At 41.2% G+C, this 20,070-nt stretch overlaps 1 protein-coding gene across 1 annotated transcript in view; it reads right to left on the bottom strand.

Moving 5' to 3' along the window:
* IGSF10 (immunoglobulin superfamily member 10) overlaps nucleotides 1–20,070 on the bottom strand; it is a 153,385-nt gene that overhangs the window by 28,953 nt on the left and 104,362 nt on the right. The window contains exons 3-7 of the mRNA XM_070045379.1: nucleotides 18,742–18,909; nucleotides 12,437–12,552; nucleotides 10,042–10,115; nucleotides 8,332–8,461; nucleotides 5,168–5,558 (exon numbers count right to left, since the gene is read on the bottom strand). Of these exons, the coding sequence (XP_069901480.1) occupies nucleotides 5,168–5,558; nucleotides 8,332–8,461; nucleotides 10,042–10,115; nucleotides 12,437–12,552; nucleotides 18,742–18,909 (879 nt within the window). The remainder of the gene's footprint in view (nucleotides 1–5,167; nucleotides 5,559–8,331; nucleotides 8,462–10,041; nucleotides 10,116–12,436; nucleotides 12,553–18,741; nucleotides 18,910–20,070) is intronic.

Below are 20,070 nucleotides of genomic sequence, written 5' to 3'. Positions count from 1 at the left end.
GATACAAATGAACTTATTTACAAAACAGAAACAGATTCACAGACATAGAAAACAAACTTATGGTTACCAAAGCTGAAAGGTGGGGTGGAGAGATAAATTGGGAGATTGGGATTGACATATACATACTACTGTACATAAACTACATAACCAACAAGGACCTACTGTGTAGCACAGGGAACTATGCTGAATATTCTGTAATAACCTAAATGGGAAAAGCATTTGAAAAAGAATAGGTATATGTATACATATAACTGAATCACTTTGCTGTACACTTGAAACTAACACAACATTGTAAAACAACTATAGCCCAATTTAAAAAAAGACCATAGGTGGCTGGTGGACTCATTTGTATTCACCAGCCAAATGGCTATTTAATTGATAAAATCTTAACAAAAACTGAGTACTATGTTCTAAGCACTTTCTAAGGGACATAGGAAAGGCAACACCCCTTCCTAGTAGGGATGAGTGCTGAGCAGTTTGTGGCTGGGAGCCCATCAGGCAGAAAAGTGCTCCAGACAGGGAAGGAGCAGGTATGAGGTGGTAAAACAGTGTGCGGTGTGTCTGGGATGAGAGCTGGAAGGAAGGAGATGAGGCTGAGACCCAGCAAGGAGCGTGCTGGGAAGACCTGGCATGATGGGCCAACGAGCTTGGGCTTTGTTCTCTAGGCCAGGGTCAGCAAACTTTTTATGTAAAGGGCCAGACAGCGAAGATTTTATGTTTTGCGGACCAGAGGTCTCTGACAAAATGGCTCGACTATGCCGCCATAGCACCAAGGCAGCCGTAGATGATATGTAAAGAACTGGGCATGACTGTGTTCCAATAAAACTCTACTTACGAAAGCTTGTACAGGGCTGGAATTGGCCTGTGGGCTCTAGTTTGGCAATTCCCGGGCTCTGTTAGGTCATTTAAAAAATTCTTTAGTATGTAAAATAACTGGATATCTAACAGTCAGTGGCATACTCCACCTGATGAAATGTTAGCTGCTAACCATATATATTAGCCTGATTTTACTACCAGAGCATGTAACTAGCAAAATGGCAAGTAGGTTTAACACTTTGTAGGAACTGAGCACAGAATCACTTCTCCCTATGGGCAAAATCTTATTTCTTCTTTCACTTCTACCTTTCTCAGATGAGTTTCCCCATTTGCTCACCATTCTCTCCCTGTAGTCCAGCTAGCAACTGCATGAAAATCCAGCAGTTCTTTCTCATTCCCCATTCTCCTTTATTTCTCCATAGCATTAGAAAGTATTGGGAAAACCCCGCTCAGTCCCTACTGCCTGTTAGGTATCTGTGAAGCTACTTTCAGGTGTGGTCACCTCATAATTCAATTTCTCATTCCCCAGACATGAAACACCATGAGCACTTCCTAGTTGGGTTCCCACTTCACCCCCTTCCCCAGGTCCATCCTCTCCACTGCTCACAGATTGGCCATCCCTAAAAAGCATTTCATTGGGAAACCCTGCGTTCAAATCTTCCACTGTAAAATCTCCCTTTTGTCGATAGGATAAAATTTAAAAATTTAGTCTGGCATTCAGCACTCCCCACAGTTGGGTTCAAAACCATCTATAAATAATAAATGCTAGAGAGGGTGAAGAGAAAAGGGAACCCTCCTACACTGTTGTAATTGGTGCAGCCAGTATGGAAAACATACTGGAGATTCCTTAAAAAAACTTAAAACAGTTACCATATGATACAGCAATCCCACTCCTGAGCATATATCTGGAGAAAACTCTTAATTCAAAAAGGTATGTGCATCCCAATGTTCATAGCAGCACTTCTTACAATAGCCAAGACATGTCCGTTGACAGATGAATGGATAAAGAAGATGTGGTAAATATATATACACAATGGAATATTATTCAGCCATAAGAATGAAATAATGCCATTTGCAACAACATGGATGGACCTAGAGATCATACTAAGCAAAGTAACTCAGAGAAAGACAAATACCATATGATATCACTTATATGTGGATAATCTAAAATATGACACAAATGAACTTATTTACAAAACAGAAGCAGACCCACAGACTTAGAAAACTTATGGTTACCAAAGGGGAAAGGGGGTATATAAATTAGGTGTTTGGGATTAACAGATACAATACTACATATAAAATAAACAACAATGTCCTACCGTATAGCACAGGGAATAATATTCAATATCTTGTAATAAACTCTAATAGAAAAGAATATGAAAAAGGATATATATATATATAATCTGAATCACTTTGCTGTACACCAGAAACTAACACAACAATTCAAATCAACTCTACTTCAATTTAAAAAAACCAGAATACCTTGCCAGTCTCTACTGACTCCATGCCGGGCAAATTGGGCTGTTCACTGCCCTCTTCATGAGACTTATCCTATCTAGTTTTATGTACAAAGCAGTTTCTCCATCCCAAATACATTATAGAAAAAGGTCTGGACTTTTCAGTTTCTACTTTTCTGCTTTCTAGCTGTGTGAGCTGGGTGGCCATGAAAATCATGATAATACTTCACGTGTGTTGAGTGCTTACTTTGTGTCATATGTTGTGCTAAGCACTTTATATGTATTATTTTAATTATTTTTTCCAATTATTATCATCCCTATGTTACAGGTGAGAATACTGATGCATAAAACAGTCTAAATGACTAGCTCAAGATACCCAGCTTTTCTAAGCCTCAGTTTCTTCATCTGTAAATTGAGGATTCTTGTGAGGATTAAATAGAAAGCATCGAGCACAATGTCAAACACAAACTGAGTATATGTTGCCTTTCTGCTCGCTCCCTATTATTCCTTCCTGTCCTTTCGGTATATCTTTTGTGCCCCAGCACAGTTTTCCTCCATTTTAGTCAAGGCAGAAGTAACTTACTGACTCTGGCTCCTATAGAACTAAATCTTCAATATAAACATTTTGATGTTTTTCACCCATAGCCTTATTATCTTTTTATGTGTTCATCATACTTACCTACAAGACTGCAAACTCTTGAAGAGCAAAGGTGGTGTCTACTGGCCTAAAGTAGTTCACTTTTTGACTAATTATATTGACTGACTACATATATATACATACATATATACATACGATTGTGTATCTATATATACACACTATATATATACACACACACTATATATATATATTTTACCACAGCCACTTCAAATTTTCCCACTTTTCTCAAGCTTCCGACCTTGACCCCTTCCTAGCACCCTCCTCAGTCACCTCTCCTACAACGTCATGGAGGAGGAAAAGCCATCAGATAAGAACTTTCTTACTCTCTTCCACTACACCCAGGAACTCGCCTCTGTGCCAATCTAGTCCTTTCCCTCCTACGGAAAATCCCTCCCCTATGGCTGGGTCTCTTGCCCTCCAGTCATCTCGGGGGACTTGCTCCATTGATGATCTGCTCCTTCTGCAATGTTGCTGCCTTCTCCTGCTCAACAATCTCGTCTCACCTTAAACATGCTCAGGTCTCTCTGATGCTCGGAGTCCTGAACGATGGCACATTTCCAGCTGGCGGCCACCATTCCTCCCTCACCTCAAGCCAAACCTCTCCAGAGTCAACTGTGGCCCTGCCTCCCCCTCCCCCCTGCACAGCAATCCAGCTCTCATCGATCTTTCCAAAGTAACCAGCCACCCCTTTGATGCCAAAATCAATGGACTCCTTTCAGTCACTACCTAAGGACCTGATTAACTGAAATGATTCATCAGATTTTAACGATAGTGCAATTAGTTGTCTGTCCATTTTCCCCAACAAGAATGTAAGCTCCATGAAGGCAGGGACCTTCATCAGTTCTGTTCACTTTGGGATCCCTATGTTGTCTCTGGCCTCTTGTACATAATAAGTTTACAATAACTAAGGGACTGAATGGATCTTGCCCTCTTCTTGGTAAATTCTACTTTCCCCATCAAAGCATGTTTTACACTCTGATTGTCTGCTTATCTGTATCCCACCAGCAGTGTAGTTAGAGCAGAGACAGTGCTCTTGGTAGTTGCATCACTGAGCACAGGGCCTTGAATAGAACTCCAAAACATATGTATTGATCGAATGACTGAAGGGAAGATAAGAAGAGGGAAGGGCTTTTATGCCTTGTGGTAAGTAGGGAAGAGAGTAACACACAATACATTCTTATTTCCCAATCTTGCTAAAAGCCAAGAGTGATGATTGGATAGTTGGCCTGAATTAATGAAAGATTATTCATTAATGAATTAAGAGAGTTCATTCTCATTGAATTATTATTGAGCTTTCATTTTCTTTCCAGCTAAATTACCTTGGCACTCCCTACTTACTGGGGAAACACCTCCAGGCAGATTAGATACCATCTCACACCAGTCAGAATGGCCATCATCAAAAAATCTAGAAACAATAAATGCTGGAGAGGGTGTGGAGAAAAGGGAACACTCTTGCACTGTTGGTGGGAATGTAAATTGATACAGCCACTGCGGAGAACAGTATGGAGGTTCCTTAAAAAACTACAAATAGAACTACCATATGACCCAGCAATCCCACTACTGGGCATATACCCTGAGAAAACCATAATTCAAGAAGAGTCATGTACCAAAATGTTCATTGCAGCTCTATTTACAATAGCCCACAGATGGAAACAACCTAAGTGTCCATCATCGGATGAATGGATAAAGAAGATGTGGCACATATATACAATGGAATATTACTCAGCCATAAAAAGAAACGAAGCTATTTGTAATGAGGTGGATAGACCTAGAGTCTGTCATACAGAGTGAAGTAAGTCAGAAAGAGAAAGACAAATACCGTATGCTAACACATATATATGGAATTTAAGAAAAAAAAATGTCATGAAGAACCTAGGGGTAAGACAGGAATAAAGACACAGACCTACTAGAGAACGGACTTGAGGATATGGGGAGGGGGAAGGGTAAGCTGTGGCAAAGTGAGAGAGTGGCATGGACATATATACACTACCAAACGTAAAATAGATAGCTAGTGGGAAGCAGCCGCATAGCACAGGGAGATTAGCTCGGTGCTTTGTGACCACCTAGAGGGGTGGGATAGGGAGGGTGGGAGGGAGGGAGACGCAAGAGGAAAGAGATATGGGAACATATGTATATGTATAACTGATTCATTTTGTTATAAAACAGAAACTAACATACCATTGTAAAGCAATTATACTCCAATAAAGAAAAAAAAAGAAAGAAACAGTCCAGGTACCTGGCTTCTCCCGTATCCAGTCAGACAACCATTTCAAATGACAATCACAGGTCCAGGGATTCCCATGAAGATAAAGGCTTTCCAGATCAGGCATATAGGTGACCATCTCTTGAGGGATGGAGCTCAGAAAGTTATCAGACAAGTATAGGTACTTAATGAAAGATGTTTTAAATATCCGGAGGTAGCACAAGGAGACAAATGTATCTGGATGAAGCTTAGTGAGCTGGTTCCCTTCCAAGTGCACCAGTCGGAGAGAGGTGAGTCCATAAAAAACCTCTGGGTTTATAAACTCGATATTGTTGTGGTCCATATGCAACCGTGTCAAGCTCCTGAGACCATAGAAAGTGTCCTTCTGAAGTTTTCGAACTTTGTTATAGCTCATTTTTAAGACCTAAGAGTAAAAAGAACACACTTATTTTGTCAAAGGAATTATCACAAAAAGGAAAATCATATCCATAGTAAAACATACGTTGAGATTAATCCAATGCAGTGTGTGTACCTTGTTTGGATCCTAATTCAAACAAACCAGTTGCAAATCAAGTATGAGAACATCAGGGTAATTAGAATATTCATGAACAGTTTATGATATTGAGGAATTACTGCTATAATTTTAAGGTATAATACTGATATTATGGTTCATTTTAAAAGATTCCATAACTTTGACATATGTATTGAAGTACTTATAGATGAAACATTACGATATCTCAGATTTGTTTCAAAACAGTGCAATGAAGTAGAAAAGTAGTGGGTGGAGGTACAGGTGAAACAAGATCTGTTATGTGTTGATAACTACTGAAGCTGGGTGATGCTGCATTGGGGATCATTATATTATTCTATTTTTGTATATGGTATACTTTTTAAAAAACGTATTATGGAAATTTTCAACCATATACAAAAGTATCTTGACATTTCAAGTAAACTTAAGATTTCTTGAACCTGAATTTTTCATAAGAAATATGATTTTATCTTTCACATTTAAAACGCCTTTGGACTTCCCCGGTGGCACAGTGGTTAAGAATCCGCCTGCCAATGCAGGGGACATGGGTTCGATTCCTGGTCCGGGAAGATCCCACATGCTGCGGAGCAACTAAGCCCGTGAGCCACAACCACAGAGCCTGCGCTCTAGAGCCCACGAGCCACAACTACTGAAGCCCATGCGCCTAGAGCCCATGCTCCGCAGTAAGAGAAGCCACCACGATGAGAAGCCTGTGCACTGCAACAAAGACCCAACGCAGCCAAAAATAAATAAATAAATAAATTTAAAAATAAATAAATAAAATGGCTTTACTGAGATATAATTCACATGCCATAAAAATCCACCTTTTTATTTTTTTAAAGGATTTTTTTTATGTGGACCATTTTTAAAGTCTTCATTGAATTTGTTACAATATTGCTTCTGTTTTTTGTCTTGGTTTTTTGGCCACAAGGCATGTGGGCTCTTAGGTCCCTGACCAGGGATCAAACCCGCACCACCCCCTGCATTGCAAGGTCAAGTCTTAACCACTGGACCGCCAGGGAAGTCCCCCAGATCCACCTTTTTAAACCGTACAGTTCAGTGGCTTTTAGTATACTCACAAGGTTGTGCAACCATCTCCCCTATCTAATTTTAGAACATTTTCATCACCCCAAAATAAAAACTGATACCCATTAGCAGGCATTCTCCCCCTCCTCCTAGCCCTAGAAAACCACTAATTTACTTTGTTTCTGTGGATTTGCCTATTGTCAACATTTTAAATAATGGATGATACAATATGTGGTCTTTTGTGTCTGGCTTTTTCCAATTAGCATAATATTTCCAAGACCCACCCCTGTTGTAGCACATATCGGTCCTTCATGCCTTCTTATTACTGAGTTGTATTCCACTGTATACATGTAATATATTTTGTTTATCCATTTATGAGTCAATGGACATTTGGGTGCTTTTTATTTTTTAGCTATTATGAGTAATATGATTTTGAATTGATTTTGAATTGAAATTAAAAGTTTTTCAATATTTCAGTAGTGTGTGGGTATTCTCCAATTCCTTCTCCAGTTACCAAGTGAACACGCTCCTTCTCCCAAAAAGAAAAGAAAAAGAAATGCTAGCAAAAACAATGATTTATCATCATATTATCCTAACTTGACCTAATCTGTCATCTCTGTTGAGAATGTTTTTCTGGAATGCCAAGTTCCCTAATAAGCAAAGAAGATTGAAATTGACAACATGGAACGGCTTTGCCCCAAATATTATCAAACTCAATGTTCATCAATATCTATGGAAAACCTGGTCAAGAAAACAAATACGTGTGAATTCCATGAATGAAATGTATTCCATCTAATCCTCTGAAGATATATATTCCAAATAAAGCCTGATTAAGCCAAACCAACAGAATCACATACCTAGACTTAAATCTATGGTTTTACAGAGGCTTAGTGTGATGTAAAAAGGCTCACACTGCCCACTGGCATTTTATCTTTTCTAAGGATAGAACTGACTTTATTTTATTGCACTGTATCTCTTCTATGAGGAGCTTTGGGAAACATTTTTATTTTGTAATTTAAAATCAGATGTGGTTGTACTTTTCCTGAACAGTAGTTTTATTTTTTAATTTACTGAAAAATTGAGTTAGCTTCTCAAAAGCCTCAAGTCCTACTTACAGCAGACATACTGATCTTTATGCCTGCAGTTCCCCGCATTCCCTTTGTTCTTGTTCCTAAGATTTCTTCTACCTTTTGCTTTCTTTCCTACTGGGGTGGTAATTCTTACAATATTCGATGCATTCTTGGAAGTCCCCGTAACTGTAAAAAAGTTTTTGAATAAGGCAGTGCATAAGTAAAGTGAAGCTAACTTCTATGTAAAGACTGCAATTATTTTTAGAAACTATTCAATTCCCAGATGAACATGACTAGAAGTGGCCTTTTAGGATTAAATTTTAAAGGTTTAGTAATCCTTGGGCATTGATAATTTTTTTCTTTCTATGAGCCTGAGGTATGAGAAAATCAGAATTTTCTTATTCTAATTTCCACATACAGTTGCCTTTAAAAAGAAATCAGTTATTTGACCTTTTCCCTTGATGTCTACATCTAATTTACAGAGTGTCGATTTGGGGGGTTCTCTAGGAACAGGTAGCTTTTGGAGGCACATCTCACCGCATTAACCTGCCCCTTCCCCACATCAGTCTCACCTGCAAGGCCTGCAAATCTGAGAAGGTCTTAGGAGGGATTGTGTGAATGCCATTGCTGTGTAGCATTAGTAACTCCAACTTGTTTAGGCCAGAAAAATCCGTTTCTGTCAATCTCACGAAACTGTTGTACCTGAAATAAAAACATCATTCTAGGCATAAGCTAAGTCAACTAAAGTTCAAATGTCAAAGCAAAACCCAACAAACACACACATAGAACTGAATTTCACTCCCCGCCCCCTTTTTATTTCTTGTGCTCTAAGGAGATAATCCAATGCTTGAAATATTGTTGAAATTCATCAGACGCCACAGAAGGTCAGCCCCTCCAACCCAGCCCTTGCAGTCTCAGTTACAATTATCCTACTCAGATTCCTGGAAAATGCCACATCCCTTCTCATTTTCAAACCTTTGTACATATGCTGTTCCTGCATGCTGGAATGCCTTTGACTCTAGCCCTATTTGTGAACACTGTTAAGACCCAGCCCATTCTCTAATAACATGGCCCCCTTGTTCTCCCAGGTGTAATTCATCATTATGAAGTAATGGTTAAGAAACCTGGGCTCTGAAGCCAAATGTTTTGGGTATGAGTATAAACTCAGGTACCTGGGAGTAGGGCTGACCCTGGGTTAAATCAGTAACCTTTCTGTGCCTCAGTTTCCTTGTCTATAAAATGCAAATGATAGAACCTACTTCAAACGGGTTATGAGGATTAAATGAATGCGTACATGAAGAGTGCTTAGCTCAATGCCAGGACACAGTGTTAGTGATTGTGTCCCAAGGCACTTTGTATGCTCTATTATAGTTCTTATTAAATTGTACTAATTATACAACTGTCTTCTCCCTTTAACTATGGTTTCTAGAAATGAATAATATATCTTGTTCATCATTGTATCCCTGGTACCATCATTGTGTTTGGCCCACAGTAGGCGCCCACTAATGTCCAATAAATGATGTTAAGTCTGCTTGTATGTGCATTCACACACACAGTTTTTCATCAACTTTTAAAATACAGTTGCCTTTTAGCAGATTTAATTTACACATTTTTAAAGCCTTTTAAATAAGTCGGTTTCTATGGAGAAAAAATCCAAGGGCCTTAAAAAAAGATCTAGTTGAGTTTTCATATATATCTTTTATGTGTAAGAGGACGCTTCCAGTTGTCCTGTTACCTCTTACTGATATATCATAACACTAATTCTTAACAAGAGCTATATTATTATCCAGCAAAAATGTAGCCAGAATGCAGCTTTTCTATAATCATGGGCCTCTCAGCCTACCATGAGGGACTATGGGTTCTAGAAGAACTTTCTCTTAGTAAAAGTTTAACAGAAAAAAATTTTTTATTGCCCCAGCAAGCTTAAGATCCTCATGTATTCATTTCAGAAGAGAAATATTGTTAAAAGAATTGTGGTTAATCTCCCAAAGTCACAAGTGTTTTGAGGACAAATCAGCAGTGTCATCAATCCCTCCTTGAGAAGGAAGCAAGACAAGGGCCCCTGCGCACCCTAGATTGATACGTTCCACGTTGGGCGGGATGCTGTGTGGGATGGAGGTCAGGTACCGAAACGTGCAGTGCACCTCTGTAGGCACGTAACAGGCACAGCGGCGAGGACAGGCCCTGCCCCCGGGGAAGACCACCAGGCAGACTGCAGCGAAGGAGACCAGTAAGCTGGTGCTTCCCCTGCTTTTCACCTTCATCCTGAAAAAACATCATACCTCGGAGTTATAAATATGGTTTGAGCAAAGTTCCAGTAGACCACACACAGTAACTGGTAATCTGGGAGACCTTCCTAAAAGGTCGTAAGGGGCCAATTTCATTCACAACTTTTATGGTAAAGCTTACTCTTCACAAAGCCATAGTGAATGATGGCCTCATATAGATCCTTGTGATCAAGCAGGATATTTATGGTTGTGAAATTCCTTTACAGCTTTTCACTTCTTAACGAAAAGCGGCAATCCCTATTACTTAGAGATTCATTAGAAAAGGAAAGTGGAAACCATAATGGAGATATTGTGACAACTGAAGTACATAAGGCTTAGTTTCCTGTTTATGCTTTAGTTTTTTAGACTTTAAAAAAACTGATTATAAAACTAATACATGTGCAACAGAAACTTTAGAAGCTGTAAATAAGAAGAAAAAAGAAAATAAAATCACTCATACTTCCCACCACCCAGATATAATCAATGACATTTTGCCGTACTCCTTCCAGCCTTTTACATATTGGGTTGGATGTTACTGCATATATATGATCAAATGAAATTTCATAACACATTTTTATCATTGAACATATGTTTGTTTTATCATTTTATCAAACCTTCTTCAAAAACATTTTTAAGAGCCGTAATAATCCACTGAGAGGACGAATAAATCTCTTTCTAACATGTCCTCAAGTCCTTGACAAAAAAGACACATCGTACATGTCACTGCCAAACGATGACCGTAAGTAATCGTAACTGACCGGCTGAGAGGGCTTGAGCCTTGCACCTGCGCCACACTGACCCCTCGCAGGCATTATGCTGTCTGCTTTTGCTCTACTTAGAACATCCCTCTGCCTCTTTTCTTGGTCCCTTCTCCTCGTCCTCACGTCTGCCATGGGGGTGGGGGAGCATAACCAGGGAAGACATATGCTCAGCTTGTTGGAAAAATGGTATCTGTTACCCACATGGGGGTGAAGCCCAAGGATCCAAACCTAGTTTTTGCCTGAAATTCAGAATATACAAAGATTGTAATAACATCTTTATTATGCTTCTCTAAGAAAAGTGACCTTCATAGAATGGTTTCTTTTAGATTCTACCAGCAACCATCCTTTAGCTATAAACCACATTTAAAATAACATGAATGCTGAATCGCTTGTATCTCCATATAGATAGAAAGATAATGGAATTATTAGAATATAGCCAAATTAAAATTTACTATAGGATTAATCACATGACAAATTTTGTCATTGTAACCGTCTGGTTACAAACATTTTAAATAAATGTCGTATGATTGGAGACAGCATTTCCACCTTCTTATCATTAGGTAAGCAAAGAAAGAAACAATAGGATGCAGGTAGTTCTCTCATCCAGCTAGAAAAATAGAAGTTACGGGTATGCCCACTTGAGAGTTACTGAAAAGAGAATCAAAAGTCTAAAAGAACACGTGGATAGTGGATTCCCACAAACTTAAACCTGAAAATGTGTATAATGAAATAGATAGAAATTGACAATACCTGAGCTCTTCTGTCCTGGTCCTAAATCCTCTCCTGACATAGGCAGAGACTGAAAATCTTCCCAAGAAATGGAAGATCATATCCAAACCTGAGTAAGGAAAAATTCTCTGCTCCAAAGTGAAGCCAGTGGCTTGGTCTTTCTGGCTTGCAGCTCAGGGGTATTACTCTGGAGAGAGACCTGGAGGCACCCCCCGAGCCGCAGCTAGATAACCGGAGCTCACATGAATCAGCAGCGTGCCTTTATAACTGTTGCTACGGAAACAGAAAGCAAAGTGGAGGTTTTAAAATGTCCTTTCTCCTCCCTCAACGGTGTGCTTAAATTCCCCCTGAAGTTGTCATTTAAATATATGTATTAATATCACTCCCTTTTGCCCCCAAGTCCCAGGAGCTTCTCCTCCCTTATCCTTTTTGGGCAAATCTGTCAGAAGTGCCCACAATAAGGGTCTCCACCTACTGGTGAATCTTTGCTCAGAGTTTGTCTTTTGCTTGGCATCAGTCACCGAAGAAGCGACCTTCTCATTTTTGCTGTAATCCTTCCCCCTCTTCGGCGCGTGCTCTGTTGGCCCTGCCCTGGCTCGGGCCCCAGGACTAGCTGCATTCCCACGCCAAGCCCCCTCTCCGCTGCCCCTGGCCCGGGCATGGGTCCTGTCCCCTTCCCCGGGAAGGACTGCCAGAGCCGCTCACCTCTCAGCGCAGGTGACCAATGGGCTCCCGCCGCCGGCGTGTGCTGGGCTCAGCTGCCCGGGGCGCAGGGACCGCCCAGAGCTGAGGGAGGGAAGGCGAGGCGGGGCGACGTTGATTTATGTGTCTGGGGACTGCGCCGAGGCTCCATCGCACGCGGATTATAAACGACCACTAGACTCCTCTTCATTTTGCAGAACGCGCGGATGTCTGCTCGCCTTCTGTCTTATTTCCTCCTCTTTCTCCGATTCCCTGTATTTCTCAGGCGCGTTCTGGCTGGTGGGCAGGTCAGTTTCAGCCGCGGGGCCTTTACTCCCACGTTTACCTCCTCCACCTGTTGACAGGTGATGGGTAAATCTTTTGGTTTAAGGACTTGCTTGAATCACCACGAGCTGTTCTCAGTTCTGAGGTTCATCAAAGTTCTGTCTGAAGGCTGAGAGGTAGCCATGATAACCTATGATACCTGCAGTTTGAATTTTCTGTTTGACCCAACTGGAGAAATCTCTCCGGGATTACCAGAGCACTGGGTTTAAATACTTTTTTTTTTCTTATTTTTTCTGTTTGAGTTGCATCCCCCTCTCTCACCTCCACCCCCGCCATCCATGAAGATAGCCTCCAGAATCGCCCCTAGCAACTCAGACCTCATTTAAGAGTGCCTGCACTGGAGACAGGGCCCCCAATATCTTGACTCATAAACACTTAGTATAACTAAAATGACCCTTTTCACTTTAGTTACACTGCGTTTAAACTTTTGATGAAAGTTTGATATGAACGTTTTTGAGCAGTGATTCTCAGGCTGTGGTTCTGGGCTCAGCAGCGTCGGCATTACACTGGACCTTGTTAAAAAACACAAATTCTCAGGCTCCATCCCAGACCCACAGAATCAGAAACTGCAGGGATGAGGCCTGGCGTCTGCGTGTTAACAAGTCTTCCAGATGATTCCCATGCAGCAAATTTTGAGGATTGCTGGTTTAAGGAAATAACTTCTTATAATGACAATGGGGTTTACCCTGTGGCAATACTACTCTAAGCATTTTACGAATATTGACTCATTTAAACCTCACCCAAAACACCAAAAAACCTAAAAGGAAAATGTTTGTGTCATTTTCATTTTACAGGTTAGGCACATAAAGGTAAGTGACTCACCACAGGTCATTGCCAGCTTGTAAGCAGAGAAACCGAAGTTGATTCAAACCCAGGCACCTGGCTCTCCAGCCTGAATGTTTCGCCACAAAGCTGCAGCTGCCTCGCTCAGCCAAACATCAGGAATGTCCCATATCCAGTAGCTAAACATTCAAGTGATTTATAGTTAGTAATAAGTGGGTCAGTGACCATGGTCGAATTCTAGAATCAGGGACCCAGAAGTAACTCTAGAAGTATGTGTGATGAGAACACGGTCTTTAGTTCTGCAGAGCTGACATGGTTCTTTTAGTTAAAAATTCACATGGGATCTCTAGACTTAGAAGCTTGCTTGGGAAACACGGCATATTTGTGGATTCTTCACATCCACAGTTTTTCTTCCAAAGCTCCTTGGTGATCAAGCTCATGGCTTCATACTCTTGTCAATTTCTAACCAAGGTCTGGACTCCCAGACCCTTGCTAGGATGAATCACAGAAAGATGACCGTAGCATGTTATGCTCCTTTTTTTTTCCCAGGATGGTTACATGGGGTCATTTTTTTTGCTGTCAGTTTCAAAAAGAACTCCTGTTAGGAATGTTTGCTTGTTTTAAGGGTTTTAATGAGAGATATTTCTAGAACTGCTTTGTGTCAGAGTTCTCTCTGTATTTTCCACTTTTTATTTAATCTGCCAGAATTATTAGAAACTCGAAAGGCATGTTGGGACTAATTCTAGTTCAACTTGCCCTATTTAATAATAATAATAGTAATAATAATCACTGTATTGTAGTCAGAGCATATATGTGCCAGAAGCGTTATATGTGTTGCTTAATTCTCGGACATATCCTTATGAGGTAGGCACTAAAATTATACCCATTTTTCAGGTGATACTCTGAAATAATTAAGAGCCAGAATACAATACTGAGTTAATTTTAAACCTCTAAGGCCCCTGTTCTTAAGCCCTACCTTTCCCAGCCTCCTCCACTTCTGTTTACATTTACACTGTTGTAAAATTTGGAGGCTCCACAGCATATCAAGGATTAAAGTTTGACCAGTCTCCTTTCTAACCATACTTAATAATGCAATTTGTTTCTATAGATTCTTACAGTGTACAAATCACTTTCATGTTTGAATATGGCTTCATTTAATGTTTACAAGAAATAAGTAAAACTCAATGATAATAATTCTATTTTATAGGAGAAGCTGAGGTTGACTATGTATATGAATTGCCAAACTCACATCTGGAGTTAACCTGAACTCCTAACCCTGTGCTTCCTGGACTATAAACTGTGTTTCACCTACGCCTTCAGGACGGTTTGCCATTTTAATTACCTCTCACTATAGTTTACCTAATATTTTTCTTTAAATCACTCCTCCCTTCTTTTTTCTAAGTCTTTCCCTAAACAATATCAGTAAATTCACAGGTTTGATATTTTTTTTCTAGTAAACATGACAATAAATATACATCTTTTTGGGCTTCCCTGGTGGCGCAGTGGTTGAGAGTCCGCCTGCCGATGCAGGGGACACGGGTTCGTGCCCCGGACCAGGAAGATCCCACATGCCGCGCAACGGCTGGGCCCGTGAGCCATGGCCGCTGAGCCTGCGCGTCCGGAGCCTGTGCTCCGCAACGGGAGAGGCCACAACAGTGAGAGGCCTGCGTACCGCAAAAAAAAAAAAAAAATATATATATATATATATATACACACATCTTTTTTACCCTTTACATCACACCTGGGAATTTACATCTCCCCCATCTCTGTCATTGACATGGCTCGTTACCCTTTTTGGTGTTCATTTCACTCCTAAGTCAGAGCAATAAACACCGATAAATCCAGTCTAAGATTTTACATCATACATCACCTGACAATCATAACAACTCAGGTTTCGTTTTTGTTGTTTTTTGGCCACTCCCTGTGGCTCGCAAGATCTCAGTTCCCCGACCAGGGATTGAACCCCAGGCCATGGCAGTGAAAGTCTGGAATCCTAACCATTAGGCCACCAAGTGAACTGCTGAGCTCATGTATTTTGAAACTCATTCATATGCATATCAACGATAAACAAATGCTAAAATCGTTACATATCTATTCATCAGGACCGATCATTACTAGCTCCCAGCCCCACAATTTTCTTATTAATTGATTAACCAAACAATCAAGTCACCTGCTTAGTGAATACAACAGCAGTGAAGTAGACCTAAAATCCTGGCCACTTTTTTTTGTTTTTGAAGTTACAGCCTACTGGCGCAAGTGATAAGTGCCATGAAGAGAAATAGTGCAGAAAAAGGGTATCAAAATCAGTCAGTATCAGCCCTGATCCAATAGAATTGCATCTCAGCCCATGGAAGTCAAGCTGCAGACCCTAAGGCACTTATTTTTCAATGAACAATTAATATTCCACACTCTTAATCCTTCAGTCATTCAGAATGCTATGTATACGTACAACTTTGGAAGATTTAGAGCCATTTTGAAGCCGATGCATAGTTCTCCTATGGGTTCATAGGCTCCAGATTATAGGAAATAGACAAACTACTTAGGAGGCAATTGTAACAGTACAGCCTCAAAATGACAAGCTAAGTTGGTGGTTGGGAGAGTAAAGAAAGATGTTAGGTAGAAGAGGCATGTAGGAACCAGAATTGTTAAAAATGTATTTGGGGAATCAAGGAGAAATAAAAGAGAAATGATGCATGAATCTTAACGTTTCTCGTCAATGACTTCCCAGGATCCTGGGAAAAATAGGGCGGAAGCAGATAAAAGTGAGAAGTCCACATAGATGCAGACCTGAGAAAAGATCAAGGCAGAAGCAGCGCTATAATAACCAAGCATCCACAGCTGTCAAGACTGCGAGATGTCTAGAGGGCACCCTTGCTGACTGTAACACTGTACACTGGTCCCTGTAAACGCTACATGTTGCTTTTCTAACAGGTGCTGTAACAAAGGCCATCATTGGTGGATATGTACGGAATTCGTCATGATTTCTTAAGCACGGGCAGGAGATACATCTAAGGATTCTCAGATCTATGAGATGAAATCTCAGAGGTTGTCCGAAGGTGAATGTCCTATGCGTGAAAAGGGGATGGTACAATGTGGTAGTCGTACAATGTTGGTAGAATTTCATGAGCATTTTCTAAGAGCAAACAGAGTGTGAGCTGGTAAATAGGGAAAACTCAAGGGCACTATAGTCAACCACACTAACAACCCTAGAAGTTGATTTTCGAGGAGGAACAACTTCGAGGTGGTTTCTGAGGTCAGCCACTGGAAAGAGGAGTGAGGAATCCAAAACTATAATTAGGGGTAGATCATACACAATGTCTGGTTAAGCTGTTGGCCACTGTATGAAGCTTTCCATAACACTGAGGTATTCTGAGTTTTGGAGTAGGGATCCTTTTGTTGTCCTGACACACATGGTAGGAATTTTGGAAGGGGTGAGTTCTAGAGAATCACATCCTTGTCAGATGATGCCTTGAAAAATTATTTTTTTTAAGCCAACAACTACACTACTTACATTCTTGGTTTTTTTCTTTAAATAGAACTTTATTGGAGTATAATTGCTTCACAATACTGTGTTAGTTTCTATTGTACACCAAAGTCAATCAGCCATATGCATACATATGTCCCCATATCCCCTCCCTCTTGCGTCTGTTTCCCTCCCACCCTCCCTATCCCACCCCTCTAGGTCATCACAAAACACCGAGCTTTTATCTCCCTGTGCCATGCTGCTGCTTCCCACTAGTCATTTTACATTCCGTAGTGTATATATGTCGATGCTACTCTCACTTCACCCCAGCTTCCCCCTCTCACCCTGTGTCCTCAAGTCCATTCTCTATGACTACATCTTTATTCCTGCCCTGCAACTAGGTTCTTCATGACCATTTTTTTTTTTAGATTCCATATATATGTGTTAGCATACGGTATTTGTTTTTCTCTTTCTGACTTACTTCACTCTGTATGACAGACTCTAGGTCCATCCACCTCACTCCAAATAACTCAGTTTCGTTTCTTTTTATGGCTGAGTAATATTCCATTGTATATATGTGCCACATCTTCTCTATCCATTCATCTGTCGATGGACATTTAGGTTGGTTCCATGTCCTGGCTATTTTGTAAATTACACTACTTACATTCTTATCTCTCCCTTCTACTGTTCTCTTAGCTCAGTTTGAGTCCTTGACTTAATTCTGTTTTATTAGAAACTTGCCCTTTCTTCACAGATAACAAATGCAATATTTTCCAGATCCAGTCTCTTTGATGATAGGGAAAAGTAATAAAGCCATATGCGTGTGTATACACACACACACACACACACACACACACATGGCTGCATTTTCAAGTACTTTACAGCATTAAACATAGATAGGATAAGTGGAGTTTCTTAGCAGTGCAGTGTCTTAGAATATTAGGATTTGTTTTACATATATCATAATCACAAAAAAAATAGAAGTTTTCCTTTTTATTCTTCATTGTTATTTTAAGTCACTGAACATAGTTGTAAAATATATTAGACATTCTCTTGGAATAAGCTAGAGACATGTTAGGACATTATGAAAGAACAAAGAGTTATGTGGAAAGATTCAATAAAGATTCCAAAGACCACAATCATCACAGAGAAATTACTCTGTTTTTTCACTTCTCCTAATAGAGGTTGTAATTAACACACTCTGAGAACAGCCATGGAACAATGCAGAAGAAAGTCTATGGTTTTAGAGCAGGGTCAGAAAACTTTATCTGCAAAGGGCAAGTAGTGAATATGTTAGGTTTTATGGGTTATAGGATTTCTATCACAACTACTCAATCCTATCATTGTAGTGAAAGCAACCACAGACAATATATAAATGAATGAGCATGGCTGTGTTCCAATAAAATTTTATTTATAACCACTGAAATTTAAATTTCATATAATTTTAATATATATAATAATATATCGGCTTAGGACCTGTGCAGAAGGGGAGAGGCAGCACGTGGAAAGGGGCACCTCCGGAGTGCGGAGTTCCGGAGTTTGGAGATGTACAGTTCCCCTGCAATTGACTTATATAGTATGAGGAATGGTTACCTGGACGACCTGAAGAAGCCCACAGATAACTGAAATACACCAGAAATACATCTACATGTGGAACAACTCCTACAGAACACCTACTGAACGCTGGCAAAAGACCTCAGACCTCCCAAAAGGCAAGAAAGTCCCCACATACCTGGGTAGGGCAAAAGAAAAAAGAAAAAGCAGAGTCCAAAAAATAGGGATGGGACCTGCACCACTGGGAGGGAGCTGTGAAGGAGGAAAGGTTTCCACACACTAGGAGCCCCTTCGCGGGCGGAGACTGCGGGTGGCGGAGGGGGAGAGCGCAGCCACAGGGGTGCGGATGGCAAAGCGGAGAGATTCCCGCACAGAGGGTCAGGGCCGACCGACACTCACCAGCCCGAGAGGCTTGTCTGCTCACCGGCCAGGGCGGGCGGGGCTGGGACCTGAGGCTCGGGCTTCGGTCAGATCCCAAGGAGAGGACTGGGGTTGGCGGCGTGAACACAGCCTGAAGGGGATAGTGCGCCACGCCAAGCCGGAACGGAGTCAGGGAAAAGTCTGGACCTGCCGAAGAGGCAAGAGACTTTTTCTTACCTCTTTGTTTCCTGGTGTGCAAGGAGAGGGGATTAAGAGCACTGCTTAAAGGAGCGCCAGAGACGGGCGTGAGCTGCGGCTAAAAGCACGGACCCCAGAGACGCGCATGAGACGCTAAGGCTGCTGCTGCCGCCTCTAGGAAGCCTGTGTGCGAGCACAGGTCACTATCCACACCCCGTTTCCGGGGAGCCTGTGCAGCCTGCCACTGCCAGGGTCCCGGGATCCAGGGACAGCTCCCCCGGGAGAACGCATGGCGCGGCTCAGGCTGGCGCAACATCATGCTGCCCTCGGCCGCCGCAGGCCCGCCCCGCACTCCGTGGCCCTCCCTCCCCCCAGCCTGAGTGAGCCAGAGCCCCCGAATCAGCAGCTCCTTTAACCCCGTCCTGTCTGAGCGAAGAACAGACGCCCTCTGGCGACCTACACGCAGAGGCGGGGCCAAATCCAAAGCTGAGCCCCGGGAGCTGTGAGAACAAAGAAGAGAAAGGGAAATCTCTCCCAGCAGCCTCAGAAGCAGCGGATTAAAGCTCCACAATCAACTTGATGTACCCTGCATGTGTGGAATACCTGAATAGACAACGAATCATCCCAAATTGAGGAGGTGGACTTTGGAAGCAAGATATATTATTTTTTCCCCTTTTCCTCTTTTTGTGAGTGTGTATGTGTATCCTTCTGTGTGAGATTTTGTCTGTATAGCTTTGCTTCCACCATTTGTCCTAGGGTTCTATCCATCCTTTTTTGTTGTTGTTGTTTTGATTTTAATTTTTTTTCTTAATAATTATTTTTTATTTTAATAAGTTTATTATATTTTATCTTACTTTATTTTACTTTATTTTCTTTCTTTCTTTTTTTCCTTCCTTCCCTCCTTCCTTCCTCCCTCCCTGCCTCCCTCCCTCCTTTCTTTCTTGCTTTTGTTCTTTCTCTTTCTTCTTCTACTAATTCTTTCTTTCAACTTTCTCTCTTTTCTTCTGAGCTGTGTGCATGAAAGGCTCTTGGTGCTGCAGCGAGCAGTCAGTGCTGTGCCTCTGAGGTGGGAGAGCCAACTTCAGGACACTGGTCCACAAGACGCCTTCCAGCTCCACATAATATCAAACGGCGAAAATCTCCCAGACATCTCCATCTCAACACCAGCAC

This window comes from Globicephala melas, chromosome 4 (genome assembly GCF_963455315.2).
Source record: "Globicephala melas chromosome 4, mGloMel1.2, whole genome shotgun sequence".
Lineage (NCBI taxonomy): Eukaryota > Metazoa > Chordata > Mammalia > Artiodactyla > Delphinidae > Globicephala > Globicephala melas.
The sequence above is the reverse complement of the archived record's forward strand: the minus strand, read 5'-3'. Positions and strand labels throughout refer to the sequence as shown.